The 18,396-nt window shown below is 36.5% G+C and overlaps 1 protein-coding gene across 2 annotated transcripts; it reads left to right on the top strand.

Annotated features, from left to right (window-relative positions):
• Nucleotides 1-1,955: 1,955 nt before the first annotated feature.
• LOC127878152 (elongation factor 2-like) lies at nt 1,956-15,727 on the top strand. Of its 2 annotated transcripts, none has more exons than XM_052424599.1 (14): nt 1,956-2,120; nt 2,778-2,992; nt 6,279-6,469; nt 7,106-7,314; nt 7,641-7,886; nt 9,128-9,256; nt 10,148-10,286; nt 10,559-10,754; nt 11,492-11,750; nt 12,086-12,337; nt 12,455-12,664; nt 13,252-13,434; nt 13,935-14,064; nt 15,254-15,727. In XM_052424599.1, the coding sequence occupies exons 1-14, from the start codon at nt 2,118-2,120 to the stop codon at nt 15,448-15,450; spliced, it is 2,559 nt and encodes an 852-aa protein (XP_052280559.1). In that variant the 5' UTR covers nt 1,956-2,117; the 3' UTR covers nt 15,451-15,727. The 2 variants fall into 2 exon arrangements, with proteins under 2 accessions (XP_052280559.1, XP_052280560.1); XM_052424600.1 differs by lacking the exon at nt 15,254-15,727 and adding an exon at nt 14,939-15,015.
• Nucleotides 15,728-18,396: the final 2,669 nt, after the last annotated feature.

Below are 18,396 nucleotides of genomic sequence, written 5' to 3'. Positions count from 1 at the left end.
GAAAATCGCTGCACAATTGATGAAGATATGGCTGTTCAAAGCGATGCACCCAGTTTTGGGCTGATTTTGAGTTGCATACCTTGTTATATATATATATTTGACAGTGAAATATTTTTTTTCAGACAAGTTAATTTTTCGTTATAATATGATTATTTATCATTCAAAATGAGGTTTTCACTAATTAATATCATAGCCACACGCTACACACCTGTGCATTAGCCATTCGATGATTATTAGCCAATTTTCTAGTTCGGAATATACCCATCTCACTGCGGATTACTGGACCGAAATGACAGGTATGGCGTAGGTTGGTGAGGGGGATGGGATGGGGCTGGTACATTGAGCACTAGCAAAGCATCCAAGAAACTTTCTTCGTTTCCACCGTAGTTTCGTTTCCGTCAATTGTTCCTATTTAAATGAATTAAATTATTCACTCACTAATTAATTAATTACAATATTTTCATGTTTTTTTCTGCCGTAAACATATGCTGTAGTATACTTTAGCTGTGCACAATCACAAATATTTGACAGCGAACATCCAGTGCATATCATTATACAATTAACACAATAATGTGTGAAATATGTTTTGCAAAAGAAAAAGTTGAAGGATACCGCAGTTATATACACCCAGCTTCACATATTTGACTTTGTGTAAACATTTTTCGTATAATTTTCAAATGAATGCAACTGTTTCTTGATTGATTATTTGCTTAATTAATTATTCGGCTATAATAAAAAAGTATATACGTCCTCTGTAAAACGCATAGACAATCGCACAGATGCGATCATGATACCATTTAATATTAAAGGAAAAAGTGTAAAAATGCTATGAGGACACATTTTACGGAATATTTAAAAAATCGGTAAAAAGCAAAATGAGAATTCAATCGCCACAAACGATCGGTTACGCATGTAAGGACAAGATCTCATGTAAGTTATAGTTTAGTTTTAAATAAAAAAAATGGATTGATTCTTGTCATAATTTTGAACACTTTCGATTGTTAAAATTTACTTTCTATTGCATTTTTTGTGACAACTTCTTAGTGAGTTCCGATAGATTATTTATATGTTATTAAAGGTGGCTACATTTTTACGTGAACAGTGTTGTTATCACGAAAATGATCTTTGTTTCAACTCAAAACTTACTGCACCACCCCCATGTCCCGCTTTGAATGGATACTCTTGATAGCGGAATACAAGAGGTAGTGATACGTTAAGGGAACCAATTGGTCAGTTTGGATCAAATTTTTTTTTGGCAAAAGCACAGGAAGTCGGGGTACAATTGACATTCTATCGCTCATAATTAAATGTATTAACTGAATGGTCACGTGCGCAGGTCTACCCTATTGATGCACTCGTGAAGAGGCTGACATGACTGTAAATGAACTTCAAAATATACACACAAACGTATTTGCACGAAAGCAGTGCCTATTTGTAAAGGGTAAATTTTATTTTCTGGTTTAAACGCAATTTAGAGATCACATGTATGCGTTTTGTGGTAATAACCTTTATCCGGTGTGTGTCTGCGACATTTTGATGCATTTCATTGTGGACAACGGTTAAATATACACGTTTTGGTGCGTTTATTTGAAGTACGATTCTTTTGTCGAAATATCGCATCCGAAATTCTGTTTTCCGATGATGGCTTGCCTTTGGGCGAATTTTACTTTCTTAGAAGTTGCGAGAAGTTACCTATTTGATGCAATAGGAAATGCAAGAAAAATTCTCTGAAAGTTGGCAGTTTTATAACGGGTACCTATTGCAATTGGAATTAGTGTATTCCAACCTCTTGGGAACCAGATTCGTATACAGTTGTGCCCCTTTAAACAAAATATATGTTACAGTATTGTTTAAGTCCTATTGTATAATTTAATCAATTGAACCATAAATAAATCATTGCAGGTCTGCAAGAAAATGAATTTAATTTTGTATTTAAAAAGTTTAACGTGGCATGGACTGGTTCATTTACTTTGTAAATGAAATTTGCTGATATAATTAAAAAGCAGTCTAAAGCAGAATTGCACAAGTGATCACGTGATACCGGTCCTTTTACTAACGGGTCCGTGCTGGAGGACAAGATTCTATAATCGTTGTCCGGATAAACGACTCAATCCAAGATGGTAAGTACCATCCGTAGTTTTTCATACAATTAAATTGATAAATGATATATAAGCATACATTTTTATAACGTTTAAGTACCGTCAATCACTTTTTCTGTTGTTTAAATTGCAGTTCAAGATCGACCGAGTCTCGGTCTGTTTTTGCGAAACAGATTGACATACATTTAAACCGAACACCTTTGAATATTATTGTATTAACCATATTATTTCATTCATTTCGACAAGATGGTAATGACTTAATTGTTTACTTGGTTGTCACAGTTTATCTCCCTAATGTTGTTTTGACAGTTGACCGATAAAACTGGTTGAACGTAGACGTAGTTTCATTATTTGTCATAAGTGAGATCATCCATTTGTCGATTGTATTATATGTACATTGGTTTACGACACAAAGACATAGAGCTACCACGTATTGATGTTTGTGGTTGTGAGATAAAACTCAAAATGACACTTCTGTCATATGAGATTTTGAACTTTCTGTAAATAAACATTTTATATTGTGTCCTAGATCTAGATCAATTTCAGTTTAATGAATTTTACGTGCCCTTTGCTTTTGGCATTGTAAATCTTGTGTGTTTGAACAGTGTGTTCATAACATCCAATACTGATCATTGCAGTTAAAAAGACATGTTAAAGATCAAAATAAATATTTTGCAGGTGAACTTTACGGTAGACGAGATTCGGTCCATTATGGACAACAAGTTCAATATAAGGAACATGTCCGTCATTGCCCATGTCGATCATGGCAAGTCAACTTTGACGGATTCCCTTGTCAGCAAGGCAGGAATTATTGCCGGTGCCAAGGCTGGTGAAATGAGATTCACAGACACCAGAAAAGATGAGCAGGAAAGATGCATCACCATCAAGTCTACGTCAGTTTCTTTTGTGTATTTATGAAAGTTTGTAAAGCATTTTTGCAAGGCTTTTAAACTGACATTTTAAAACATGTGTACACCTGTTTTAACACAAAAATTGATCTTGTTTTTGGCTTTCTTATGCCCCAGGAATGAATGATCGTGGGTATTTTGTTGCAATATTGAAGATAGCAACTTGATATTTGGCATGCATGTGTATCTCCTGAAGCTGCACCTTTTGCAGGTTTTTTTTCCCCCTCTTTGGGAAGATAGCCCATGGCTTTGTATTTGGGAATTTTATCGGCATTTTCAAGAAATTGTGAAAATAAATTCAGTAGCCTTCTTTGGTAGCACTTGAGTACAACCATATAGAGTAATTTCGGGTATTATCGACCCTTTAGTGATAAATAACCTTATTTTCTTTTCATATCTACTTTCACTTCAGAAAATACATGTCACTTAGAAATACCAAGTTTGATTGGATAATTTAAGCCAATGAAATTACTTGTACCTCAAACTAAAGTGTATGGTTGAAACAGTTTAAAGTCAAAACAGCCTCTGCTAATATCGACCCCTTTTGGCAATTATCGATCTCCTTAAGGTTGTTTTTTTATTCAGATGTATGCATAAATCCATTTTTTAATTAACATAAGAAATCTGAGAAACACTTATGATATTAACACAGTAAATATAAATAATCTAAGTAAGTCAGACGCAAGGCATGCTAAGTAAATATCTACTACTTAGATATGAAGTATTTAGAGTTTTAATTAATTGTGATGTGTACTCGGATTTCTCCAAATACATACTTTGATTAACTTTTAGCGGAAAACCTATGCTTTAACAATATTTCTGTTAGTTAAATGCATTACTCGAGATCAGGATTAAGGTGCGCAGTGCATTCTTTTCCCATTAAAACAGAAAAGTGCATCATTTCCTTAATGAAAACTTGTTGATATCAACGCAAAACGTCCTATTTGAACTGGCGCGATTTAATTTTACCATATTTTTAACTTGCTTTTGCTTTAGTTTGTAAATTTAATCCAAAGTTAAATGTTAGCAAGTGTTTTTTTTTTTACTGGAATTGTAAACATAGAGTCAGTTAAAGTCTTTCGAAAAGTTGCACTCTGTGTGAATTGACAGTTTGACGTCATCAAATGAAAGCCGCTTCCTGTCTGAAGTAATAAAGCGACAAATTTCTCGCCGACAAAATTGGCTTCCTTTGTCTAGCAATCAACATGCCGAACCAATCGTGTGTTTGTTCCTCAATGGCAATCGTCAAATTTAATGATAGCAGGTGCATAGCTCCGCCTTCGAATCTTTTGCAGAGAACGGAGGTGGAGTTAACGGTTTATTGAGCAAGTGTTTGCGAGGTGAGTCGATATTACCTGTCTAACACAGTTATTTTTGTGTACGGTAATATCGACCTTCCCCCCCCCTTGAAATATTTGTTACAATGTAAACGATTAATTATGTTATAAAAACAACATCCTCGGGGCTTATTTTATCCAGATATACATATGATTGATCATATAAGTATCAAATCGAAAATTCAATGCAAACATACAGCACTACGTACTGTTAACTATGTGTTTTATTTTTACCGGTAAAAATTCGTAAGTTCACTCTTCCTATGTAAACATCAAACATGACGCGCGATGACGTCAAACATGACAGAGGCCGATCAACTTTATATTTTTCTTAGAAACACATAACAAGAACATTAATAACATGAATTTAATTACTGGGGGTTGATAATACACGCGGGTAGGATTTACCCGAAATTACTCTATATTGATATAACTCTGAATAATAATTAAAATTAAAATCATATAAATCATTATTATGTACTTTGTTACATGTAATTGAAATAAAATTGTGATAAAATAATCATTAGACACTTATAAAAAAAAAAAAACAATTATTTTTTTAAATTGGATTTTTTTTTCCAAATTTTGGGGAAAAAGTATACCTTTTGCCATTGGGAACATAGCCGTTATTCGGCTATAAAAACGGGATAAAAAAGACCTGTTTTGAGTGGTAAAAGGTGAAGGTCAAAGGACTTTTTTTTTCTACAATATTTTATCCCCCAATTCAATAAAAAAAAAATCCAAATATGTAGTTGAGCTTTTGTGATTATACCCCAACAAACGAAGCTTAGAGCGGTAGATAGGAGTGAACTTGACTGTCGGTTGGTCGGTCGGTCCGTATTAAGTGTCCGCTCTCTAATTCAAGTTGTTTTAATCCGATCTTCACCAAACGTGGTTAGATGTTGTATCTAGATGATGTCAAGGTCAAGTTCGCATATGGGTCATGCCAGGTAAAAAAACTAGGTCACCGGGTCACTTAGTGCGTTTTTAAACGTTGAGCATGGTATCCACTCTCTTATTCAAGTAGTTTTCATCCGAGCTTCTCCAAACTTTGTCAGAAGTTGTATCTACAGTTGTAGATTATGTCTAGGCCAAGTTCGAACATGGGTCATAACAGGTAAAAAACTAGGTCATGGAATCAGTTAGTGCGTTTTAAACAATGAGTATGGTGTCCACTCAATAATTCAAGTAGTTTTCATCTGATCTTCACCAAACTTGGTCAGAAGTTGAATCTAGATGTCTAGGTCAAGCTTGAATATGGGTCATGCCGTGTCAAAAACTAGGTCACGGGGTCAAATGCTGGTTTAAAAATTCATCATGTCCACCCTCTAATTTAAGTAGTTTTCATCCGATATCTTCACCAAACTTGGTCAGAAGTTTTATCAACATGATCTCTACCCCAAGGTTGAACATGGGCCATGCCAGATCAAAAACTAGGTCACGGGGTCACTTAGTATGTTTTACACATTCATCATGATGTCTGCTCTCTAATTCAAGTAGTTTTCATCCAATCTTCACCAAACTTGGCCAGAAGTTGTATCTAGATGATGTGTAGGTCAAGTTCGATCATGGGCCATACCGGGTCAAAAACTAGGTCACGGGGTCACTTAGTGCGTTTTAAACATTGAGCATGGTGTCCGCTGTTTTTTGTGAAGACAACCTGCAAAATATTTTGTGTCAATGCGGCATGTGGGGGTATTCGTCGTGTCTGTGACAAAGCTCTAGTTACCTTTTGTTGTCAGTTATCAACATTTTCCTTGTGTACACCAGAGACTAGATTTATGCACAATATTCATAAAACATAAAACTCAGTCCCAATGAAAATGGAGTACACTACCTTAAGTTAAAGAATTAGCTTGCGAACAAAATTTTACATATGTGCACCTTAAGGGCTTTGGCAGTCTTGTTTTAAGTTTTGTTGTTTTGGATTTCAGGGCAATCTCTCTATACTATGAGATTCCGAAAGAAGACCTTTGTTTCATCAAGCAGTCAAGAAGCCCTGATGGAGAGACCCACTTCTTGATCAATCTGATTGATTCCCCTGGGCACGTTGATTTCTCATCTGAGGTCACTGCGGCACTGCGTGTTACTGATGGCGCTCTGGTTGTTGTGGACTGCGTCTCTGGTATGGCATTTCTATTTAAAATAATCAAAATAATAGATTGCTGGTCTTAACAAAAATCTTAATTATATTCTCTCTGAAAATCTTAAGAGATTCTTCTGTAATGTGAAGGGGGGTCTGGTGCAGACATTCCAAAATGACCCGAAAACGGTGCATTGCTTTGGACAGCCATTATAACTTCATCAATTGTACTGTGATTTTCACGAACTCGGTCTTATTCAACGCAAAAATGAATGAACTTTGATCAGAAATTCAGTAATTGTAGAAATTCAGTAATTGTTTGTTGTAATGTACAGGTACCTTTTGTAATTCTATTTGTATAAATAATATATAGTAAACTTAGTAGATTTTTATAATATTATGCATGTCATTTCCTAAATTACCCAATTGAGTAAAAAAAAAACCTGGGATGAAAACCCCAATTTAGCTCAAAAGTAGGGGGTGATTTTTTTTTCTAAAACTATTGAATTTACAAAAACCCTATTGTTGTCAAAAACAGGGGATTGATTACCCAATATACCCGAAAAGTTATCTATAGCCCTGCCATCTGTTTAAGGTTCAAAATTCTCATTGGAAAGGCCCAGCCACTTGTCCTAGGTAAAAACACTGATGATTGAGTTCTGGTCCTTTTCTAAACAGGTGTGTCTGTGCAGACTGAAACTGTGCTCAGACAGGCCATTTCTGAGCGAATCAAGCCAGTGTTGTTCATGAACAAGATGGACCTTGCTCTGCTCACACTGCAGTGTGACATGGAGGAACTCTACCAGATCTTCCAGAGAGCCATTGAAAATGTCAACGTCATCATAGCAACCTATGAAGGCGAGGACAGCCCTATGGGAAGCATCAGTGTAAGTTCTTTTTTATGTTGCACCTGTGGTTCAAATGTTCAAATTTGAACATAAAAGTGAAATGTTTTGTAGCAAAATCTTTTCTGTACAAGTCAATATTGCTGGATTTGTAGATGTTTTTGCATCATTTATGTCATCTTAAAAGCAAATATATGCATCCATTTGTATTCCTGGTTTGTATGTGAAATAAATAGCATTCTGGTGTTGTATTATTCCAGTTACTAATTTGTTGTTTCGTAGTGTCAGTAGTTTTATACTTAACCTTAAGCAATAGCAGAGTATTATGTTTATCAAGGTTTCTCGTTACTATAACATCGTTGATATAGGTTGATCCCAAGGATGGCACAGTTGGATTTGGTTCTGGACTTCATGGGTGGGCCTTCAATCTGAAGGACTTTGCCAAGATGTACGCCAGCAAGTTCAAGATCCCTGAAGAAAAGATGATGAAACGCTTGTGGGGTGACTATTTCTTTGATGATGCTAGCAAGAAATGGGTGAAGATGTGCTCTGGTGACATGACCCCACTGAAGTGCAGAGGGTTTAACAAGTACATCTTGACACCCATCTACACGGTTTGGCATTATTTTGTAGAATTAAAAAAATTACATCTGCAATTATTCAGTGCCTACTCTAGACCGCGTGATTCACGCTACTTTTTCAAAGATCTAGCACATTTTCATCATTTGTGAAAGTTAATGTATAAAATGGTATTAGTAATTGCCCATCTGTTTTGAAAAAAATTCCCCCAATTTTTCAATGTGATGGGGCAATTTTCCCCAACTTTAGATTTCTAGAAAAGACTCTGAATAATTTAAACTGGCAGCATGTTGAGCTAGAAGCATTATTGTAACGCAGGATTTCATCGGCTTGTGTTTCCCAGTCTAAATCTGCTTTTGTTAATGTAATGGTTATTTCTTTGCTGATTTCAATTGCAAATAAAGTTATTCTGAAGAAAAAAAAAGTATTATGGAAAGAACAAACAACTATCACAGAATCTCCTTGATTGACCTGTGAGTGAAAAACAAATGAAATTTGAAATATTTAAAAACAACATTTAATATAAATCACTTCTAGTTTCCAAATGGTTACAATTATTAACTTTCCTTGTTAAATAAAGTTGTGCAGAAATGATGAATACAAGATCTTGATGTTGATGAAGATGCTTGTAACCCTCTAAGAAGTACTGATCTGCACTCAATGTACTCATGTTTTGCCACAAACACCTTTATATGATCTTTACTTGGTTTGCTACTGGGAATGAGCATTATAAGTGTTTCACAATTTCCATAAAGTCAGCTGACATTTTTGTTTTATTTTCATTTACATAGAGCTTTAGGTGCTCTGAAATGTTAAGTTTCTCTTTAAAATTATTTAATTTGGCATTAGCATTTTTTGACAATCTGATAAGGTCCTACGCTTCATGTCTTCCAAGTTGAGCAAATATTGAACTACAGGTTGCATGGTAAATGATTGTTTATTAAACTCTTTAAAAGTGCTGACCATCTATTCTTACGAAAATATATAACATTTAGCATGAATAAACAATAGCCAGTATTGGGATCAGGAAACTTGATGATGATCATTGCGGAATTCGCCCTAATGAATACTGAATAATTTACACCCTTTGAAATTTTTTGTTTATTTGTATGTCTGATTTAAGAAATTTGTCTATCTGTTATGCATAGCAGGTTGTCTAAATCGTTCTATATCACTCTTCTATTCTTACAGGGTATGCATTAAGATTCTTTTAATTGTTTGAGAAATTCATTATGTGTTGTTTAAGTCCATATATGTTCAGTTTTAACATTTCTAGGTGTTCAAAGAATGCCAAGAGGCTGAGCACTCCCCTGAACTGAAAGAAAAGGCACTGAAGCGTGCAGAGCAACTAGGTGTCAAACTGACCTCTGAAGAGAAAGAAACTGTGGGAAAGGTTTTGTTGAAGGTAAATGTGTATTTCCTAATTTTATAAACCCTGCACAAATAATTTGTAAATTCGTTAATTGTTAATTTTGAAAGTCAGCCCATTCCCATTAAAGCCACAATACTTATTTGGCATAGTAAATTTAAGTATAAATAAAAATCATATTTTATCTATGCCAATTAAAATATATCTGGTGGTTACTAGGTAGAAATCCGTCTGTTTGCGCTTTAAAACTTAAAAATAATTGCGTTTGTCGAAATGGACATGTACGTCTAGAAATCCTACTATCAGTTTTAAAAGCGGTACCGTTTAATAAATAATGAATTACTTGCTAACTAGGCTATAGATTAAATTTTATCTATTCAAATTAGAATATTATATATCTGGTGGTTACAAGGTAGAAATCTGTCTTTTCTTTGCGCTTCATAACTTAAAAATAATCGCGTTTGTTGAAATGGACGTATATGTATAGAAATCATACTTTTGGTTTTAAAATAAAAAAAATTACTTGCTATCTAGGCTCTAGATTTACTGACAATTTTGCACACTTTCAAATTGCATCTATATTTATTGATTAACATGTATTTCATTTCAAGGTGTGTGGCTTTAAATGATGCATGCATATTTTTCCACTTCCTAAAATTCCCAAATGATAGTTTCCCAATTATATGTTTAATGAAGTGCAACGTTCAGTTCATTCCTCTATATGTTGAACCTTAGAAAATATAATTAAAATACAACTTGTTTAATGTATTTGAAAGCAAAAATAAAAAAATCCCCAATATCCCAATTTGAAGTCCAAACAACAGGATTTTTCCCCATCCATAGGGCCTTAGACCCATTTCATAAATTAAGAAAGAAAACTGCATATGTTATAATTGTGTACACTATTTTATTCCATTCTTTACGTAGACCTTCATGAGGAAATGGCTGCCAGCTGGTGACGCCCTTCTCCAGATGATTGTCTTCCACCTGCCTTCTCCAGTAACAGCTCAGAAGTACAGAACTGAACTGCTCTATGAAGGTCCCATGGACGATCCTTGTGCCGTTGGTAGGTTTCTGTTCATGCTCATATTGTGCACATTTTTGAATGCTCATTTGAAATTCGGCCGTATTAATGGGAACACCCTGGTGAGTGATTATCTGGAATCGATGGATTTCAAATAATGTAAGTGATCAGCAGGAGTGTCGTACGCAGATGATTGTTGAAGCTGGAGCCAGTTTTTTACTTTTTGTCTATTTGTGTGCCGTATCAAGAGGATTTGTCCAACCATATATTGTGTGGGCATTGGTGTTAGTGATGCATTCTATTTATTCTTACAGGTACAAAGAACTGTGATCCCAAAGGTGAACTGATGATGTACATTTCCAAGATGGTACCGACCTCTGATAAGGGACGATTCTATGCTTTTGGTCGTGTGTTCTCTGGTACTTGTTCCACTGGCCAGAAGGTGCGCATTATGGGCCCCAACTACAAACCAGGCAAGAAGGAAGACCTCTATGAGAAGACCATTCAGAGGTGAACATTATTTTGTTGAAAACATAACATGGCTTGATAGTTTCCTGGTGGCCTGTGTAACCCAAGAATTGTCATGTGGCATGTTGCGATTGGCCTGTCCATTTGTTCTTCAGTCTGTCAGTCTGTATGTGCAAGGTTCACCCCTGAATGACATGTTTATTATAACATCAAAAACGCTTTCTGCAAAGCTTCGATAATTGCATTGATGTTATATATGAATTTTGTACCTTAACATTTACTTATTTTGGACTTGGACTAAATCATAATGTGCAAATTCTGGATTAAGTGACAAACTTCATGTAATGTCAATGCTGCTTTGCATTTATGTTTATCTATGAACACTCCAAACAAACCAACGTCACCTGACCTAATTTTGATCTTCACCTTGACCTACATTTGGACTTAAGACAAAATCAGAAGGTCTAAATTTTTGGTTTGTCCGAAATGTCTAGCATCAAAAATGCTTCCTGCAAAGCTTAGATACCTGCATTGATATTATCTATGTACACTATCAACACACCCACATCACCTGACATCATTTTACCTTGTGATTATACCCCCAGTGCCATTGTTGACCTTTGTTTTGGACTAAGACCTATATGAATCAATACTGACATACTGACTTAGGTCATAGGCGTTTTTTCAGGAAACATCTTTTTATGCGGCTTGAAATTTCCAAGGATGTGTTTTTTGATGTGAGGTTTTTAACTAAGATATGTGCTATTTGATCTATTTAGAACCATTCTGATGATGGGGCGTTACATTGAGCCCATTCCTGATGTTCCCTGCGGTAACATCTGTGGTCTGGTTGGTGTCGATCAGTTCTTGGTGAAGGGAGGAACCATCTCCACGTACAAGGATGCCCACAACATGAAAGTGATGAAGTTCTCTGTCAGCCCAGTCGTCCGTGTGGCTGTTGAATGCAAGAACCCTGCTGAGCTCCCTAAACTGGTTGAGGGTCTTAAACGTCTGGCCAAGTCAGATCCTATGGTTCAGGTAAAATCACTGGAAATTAATGGAACTTGTGATAATTTAGTAGTAATCATTTTGTAGCATAGAAAGAAGTGTTTCCAGTTTAATTGATAGTTATTAAAATCTAAAGTTTTTACAAACTGGAGTGAACAATAATCGTAAAGGAGTAGAGCTGAAATGGCAAGATCAGTTGGAGCCAGCATGTTTTGTTTGCAACGAAAAGTAAACATTAAAAGTTGCAACAAGGTTTCAACTTCTTTTCCTGTGGTCATTTCTGAGATTTATGTGATTTTTTTTCCTCTCTAAATTCTCTGTATTCATACTCTTAAGTAAGGTTAGTGAACTGTATTGTTTTGTAGTGCACAATTGAAGAGTCTGGAGAGCACATCATTGCTGGCGCTGGTGAACTGCACTTGGAGATCTGTCTGAAGGATCTGGAGGAGGACCACGCTTGTATTGAACTGATCAAGTCTGACCCTGTTGTGTCCTACAGGGAGACGGTGGAGGAGGAGTCACAAATCATGTGCCTGTCAAAGTCACCAAACAAACACAACAGGCTCTACATGAAGGCTAGACCTATGGACCCCCGTCTGCAGAAAGACATTGATGACGTAAGTGGAGTGTGCAACGGCCCCAATTGGAATGTTCTCTTCATATGTAAATAGTATTTCTGGTTTTTGTGCCACATATAGAGTATTATCAGTAATTTGTCTGATGCGTGTTTTCAGGGTAATGTAACCCCACGTCAGGAGATGAAAGAACGTGCCAGATACCTGTCTGACACTTATGAGTTTGATGTGGGAGAGGCCAGGAAGATCTGGTGTTTCGGGCCCGAGGGTACCGGCCCTAACCTGCTCATTGATGTGACCAAGGGAGTGCAGTATCTCAATGAAATCAAGGACAGTGTTGTGGCTGGCTTCCAGTGGGCCACCAAAGAAGCAAGTGATAATTGTTGTTGGCTTCTGGTCAACTGTTTTTCATAACCTCACTGCTTTCAAATGCTTTCATTCAGTTAATCATGTAAATAAACTTCCATTTACACACTGAAATTCTGATGAAATTACATTTTATCTACAAAATAATATTTTAACCCATTTGTAAATGCCTGTACACTTATTCTAATTTGTGCTTTTACAAATTAGTATTTATCTTTATAGCATTTGAACTTGTATACAAAAAATACATTTAGGGCAAGTATCAATAGTAACATTTCTCAATTGTGTTGCTCACCTCAGAAGTTCAGATTTGAGTATCCACTCAGCTGAGAATCGCGAATCTCCATCAGCTCAAGAACAATGTCATATCTCGGCTATAAAAATCCTCAAACTCAGGGAGTGGGCTTTGTTTATGTACACCATATTAAGCATAATGGTAAAATTTGTCTAAAAAAAATGAGACAAATTTCATGAGTTGAGTCAGAATATTGACTTAAGTTTGCCCTGATGTTTTAATTTCAGTTCTTGTTTGTTGCATCCAAATATGTGTAAACTGTTAAGTGTAATAATGTTAATCAATTACAATTCAGGGTGTACTGTGCGATGAGAACGTCCGTGGTGTCCGATTTGACATTCACGATGTGACCCTGCATGCGGACGCCATCCACAGAGGTGGTGGTCAGATCATCCCCACCGCTCGCCGTGTCCTCTACGCCTGCATGCTCACTGCTGTTCCTGCTCTCATGGAGCCCATCTACATGGTCGAAATCAGAGTGAGTTTGTCTTATTTTCCGTACATGGTATCCATTCTAGTAGCAATCTAATTTTTAGCTTGGCTGTTTTCGGAGAAAACCCGAGGTATTGTCATAGCCAGCTCGTCGTGTTGTCCGCCGTCCGCTAAAACCTTGACATTTTGTCAAGGTTTTGAACATTGGCTCTAAAATCAAAGTGCTTTATCCTACAACTTTGAAACTTAATATGTAGCTGCACCTTAACGAGATTTACATTCCACACCCATTTTTGGGTCACTAGGTCAAAGGTCAAGGTCACCGTGACCTCTTAAAAAAATAATCTGACAACCTTTCATTTATTCAAAACTGCACCCGCAGCCGAGCGTGGCACCCGTTATGCGGTGCTCTTGTTAACATATATTGTTGCTAGAATGCATATTAGTTGTTCAGATGAGATTAAAGTAAATAACTTTCTAAAATAATTGTAAGCATTTCCCCAACAGTTTTGGTTTGGAGTGATGTTCTGGGAACCAATGTTTTAGGTACCAACTGCTGCCCAGGGAGGCTGCTTCTCTGTGCTGAACAAGCGTCGAGGTGAAATGCAAGAAAACTTTGAAATCATCGTTGGACAGTCAGTCTTAAAGGCCTACTTGCCTGTCAATGAGTCCTTTGGTAAGTAGTTTGCCTTTTACTTTTATTGCAAGTATTATCCAATATTAAATATTGTCAAACAGTACATGCTTTTATGGTACAGATAGACACTAAAGATATTTATTAACGTTAGTTATTAGTTATATTTAACACTTTGGGCTTATCCTTGTAAAGCAGTTTTTTATCCCCTGCCATAGGCGGAGGGATATTGTTTTGGCATTTTCTGTCCGGCATACTTGTGTCCAGAGCCATATCTTGGAATTTCTTTGGCGGATTTCTTTGAAACTTGGTATGAATATATAAATGGATAACATGATGATGCACGCCAAATGGCATTGTACACCATCTGTAAATAACGGAGTTATGGCCCTTTGTATCTTGAAAAAATGCTTTTTTGAGAGTCAAATATAACACTTTTGTGTCCAGAAGCATATTGGCGGGGGATATCAATTCAACGAATTTGCTTGTTTTTCATAAATTTGTGTTATGTTGGAGACTGGCATGATGGTGACTTGGAATATATTTTTAAGGCGATCAATATAGGTGATCATTATCTATCCAGCACCATTCTCACAGTGTGTATTCAGGTTTCACGACAGAGCTCACAGTGTGTATGTAGTTGGGTATTGCAGGTTTCATGACTGAGCTGCCATTCTCACAGTGTGTATGTAGTTGGGTATTGCAGGTTTCATGACTGAGCTGCCATTCTCACAGTGTGTATGTAGTTGGGTATTGCAGGTTTCATGACTGAGCTGCCATTCTCACAGTGTGAATGTAGTTGTGTATTGCAGGTTTCATGACTGAGCTGCCATTCTCACAGTGTGTATGTAGTTGTGTATTGCAGGTTTCATGACTGAGCTGCCATTCTCAGTGTGTATGTAGTTGTGTATTGCAGGTTTCACGACTGAGCTGCCATTCTCACAGTGCGTATGTAGTTGGGTATTGCAGGTTTCATGACTGAGCTGCCATTCTCACAGTGTGTATGTAGTTGGGTATTGCAGGTTTCATGACTGAGCTGCCATTCTCACAGTGTGTATGTAGTTGGGTATTGCAGGTTTCATGACTGAGCTGCCATTCTCACAGTGTGTATGTAGTTGTGTATTGCAGGTTTCACGACTGAGCTGCCATTCTCACAGTGTGTATGTAGTTGGGTATTGTAGGTTTCACGACTGAGCTGCCATTCTCACACTGTCTATGTTGTGTATTGCAGGTTTCACGACTGAGCTGCGTGCTGCCACTGGAGGCCAGGCATTCCCTCAGTGCTGCTTCGACCACTGGAAGGTGCTACCAGGCGGTGACCCCACCCAGCCTGAGACCAAGGCCGGAGCCATTGTGGCTGACATCAGAAAACGCAAGGGACTGAAGGAAGGTGTTCAGGCCTTGGATAACTATCTTGACAAATTGTAACCTCTGGATTATGGACCTGCTATTTTTTGTTTATTTATTTTTTTCCTTATGGACAGGAAAGAGTTAAAAATCACTGCAAGTAATGGAGATGAAAGAAATAATTATGAGACTTTCATGTATCAATTAACTCCACACACATCTTGGAAATGTTCAAACGACCCAGATTATCTCGTCTACAGTGTATAGTGCTTCAACAGTCGAGTTGAGCCAATCCAGTGCTTTGCATAGCACATGTGCTATGTGATGTTGCTTTTCAAATAAATACCAGAGTCAGAAAGATTGTTCATTGTGTTTCTGCCTGCATGATATAGGTGCATTGGGACAGTATTAATTTATTGCTTTACATACACAATTTGCATAACATAAATAATTTGTTAATCATGACTAATGATTTTAGGATCTGTTGCATTGAAAGTGACCGTTGTCTTTAAATAAGTTTATTATCTTTAAATAAGTTTATTAAAGCCTAACTAGATCTAACAAAGATCGCTTTTCAAATAAGAGCAATTATGGGCTCGGGCTCCAGACTGCAATTGCAATGTTCATTTTTTTTTACCCTTAGTGGTGGCGAAGAAAAATTTAAACAACAATAACATTGCATTTATGAAACTTTAGATATAGGATTTGTTTGGATGGAGGTAATGCAATAAAATTGTTCAGGGAGCTGACCTGCAGGCCTAGGATGCTTCAATATATTCATGCACAAATGTTGGTTAATGTCAAGAAATGCAATCTGGCAAAGTGAATACTGGTAAGCTTTTTTAAGCTTGAATGTTGACCTAATTGTGACACAAGTCTAAAATATTCTGTGTTTTTGTTCACCATTTTGGTAGGGTCCCTTTCGTTGGGAACATTAATATTTACTAAGGTTCATTTTTTAGAGCTGGATTTGGGATGAATTAGATGTGGCAGGGGTTTTTCTGCCTATTTTGGGAAAAGGAGTCGGACCAAATTGGGAATTTTTTATCGACAAAATTGGCCATTTTGGGAATTTTTGCTTCGATGAAACGGCTCATTTGGGAAAAAAATGTGAATTTATCATGCTTAAATAATTCAGTGGTTTAACAAATAAATTTGTTTTTATTTGTTATTTTGTCTTCTTTATATAAACAGTTGCAATATTGGGCATGTTCAACGTTTATTCAAGTACTGCAGTTTTGTTTTTCAGTTACAGTTACACTCGTGAGATAAGAACTGAACAGTCAAAACCTTATAGCAGATTTTTTATACCAAATAAACACTGGTTAGTCGCACAAGTTATAAGACACTTCATTCTAAACAAAACACAAAAAAAATATAAAAAAATTGAAATTGGGATTTTTTTTATAAATTCTGTTTGGGATCGGGTCCGTTTGCTTTGGGAGTGCCTCCGTTTTTCGGAGGCGCAGACAGTGCTGAAAAACCCCTGTGTGGAGACTTGCTAAAACAAATTACAGAATCTTCAATTGGGGAATTTTTAGGTCCCATTTTCAGTCTTCAAGCGTTCCTAGTTTTATAAAGTCTCCTAGTTTTTACAAAAAGCTCCTAGTTCTATTAGTATTTTCCCCCTGTGACGAGGCTTAAAATTCTTTAAGGGCAAAATAATGGTTTGGCTTTGTTAATTTAATGTCACCTGGATATGTATACATGTATTCATGGTGTTTTAAATATATTTGGGTTTGCTGTAGGTATGCATGAATGGTTAGTTTTCCTAGATATGTTTGCTTGACTAAAAAAGAAAAGACCATAATTGCGATCCATTGTCAAAATGGTGTAATGCAGATTCTGGGAACTGCTTTGCTTTGATGCTTTGTGTGTTGTTAAAGCATATCCTGTTGAAATTCTGGCCTGTCTCAGTTACTGGGCCATGCAGATGGATCAAAACATAAGCAGCTGATGAAAGTAGCAATGATAAAGGTCAATCACAGCTATTTAGATCGCCTGTACCAGGTGGTAGTCAACAAGGAGGTGGTGATACTCTTTCTAAAGCCATTATCAGTAAGCGATCAAAAAGCAAAGGTGTGGACAATGCAAGTGGCATCATGTGAATATTCCTACTTGTCATGTGGATCATTTTCTTAACAATTCACAATTAGCAAATTTTAGGTCTAATATCAGATGGACTTGGTCGTTATTTTAGAAGGGATATTATGAAAAACATACATGTATTAAAGAGTCGTTTACAATAAAATTTGATGAAAACAGGAAATGCACAGGACTATCAGCAATTTGTTGTTCTTGTTAGATTTTGGAAAGAGTAGAAGGTGCTGCTTTCTGGAAAGGAATGCAAAGCACAAATGTTGTTTTTCGTGAGTATAGGGCCACTGTTTGAACCATTACTCAAACAATTCCAGAAGCAGGAACAACTCGTTCATCTCCTGTATTCTGAGATGTCTGACCTCTTGGTTGATTTTGTTGAGATTCATCAAGTATGTTGTTGTAGGGGAAAAACATGGACACAAGTTACAAACTATTGATGTACATGACAGCAAGAACTCTGTCCATATTGATAAATTGGAAATTGGTGTAGACACACAAGAAACATTGTCTCATATTGACCCACAAAAACAGAAAAGTAAAGAAATTGATTTAGTGAAATTCTACCAAGCAGTATCAAGTGACCTTCAAACAAAGGCTAAGCTTCCTCTACATGACACAGTGGTGCGAGCAGTACAGTGCCTTCATCCAGAAGTTGATGCGCAAGCTATGCATGGCATTGCCAACTATTGAAGGTATGGAGGTCATAAGTCACAGATGAGTGAAAGATCTATAGGCCAGAGACCATCTCAAACGACAAGATATACACAAACAGCTTGAAAGGATTGATTGCTATTGGAACTATGTTTTGAAAATCACGATTTGTTATGATATTACTCCTAGTTTTTCATAAACCCTTCCTAGTTTTCTCCTAGTTTTTTGTTCAGAGCACTCCTAGTTTTATTTTTAAGGCCTGCTGATTATTTTGGA

The sequence above is a fragment of the Dreissena polymorpha genome, chromosome 4 (genome assembly GCF_020536995.1).
Source record: "Dreissena polymorpha isolate Duluth1 chromosome 4, UMN_Dpol_1.0, whole genome shotgun sequence".
Taxonomy (NCBI): Eukaryota; Metazoa; Mollusca; class Bivalvia; order Myida; family Dreissenidae; genus Dreissena; species Dreissena polymorpha.
Note: the sequence above shows the minus strand (reverse complement) of the source record. Positions and strands in the feature narration are given on the sequence as shown.

Bases quoted from the DNA above. Each gene is read 5' to 3' on its own strand.
- LOC127878152 (XM_052424599.1), top strand. The intron at 6,470-7,105 runs GTATGGCATTTC...TTTTCTAAACAG, and splicing joins TGTTGTGGACTGCGTCTCTG to GTGTGTCTGTGCAGACTGAA. The intron at 13,435-13,934 runs GTGAGTTTGTCT...CCAATGTTTTAG, and splicing joins TCTACATGGTCGAAATCAGA to GTACCAACTGCTGCCCAGGG.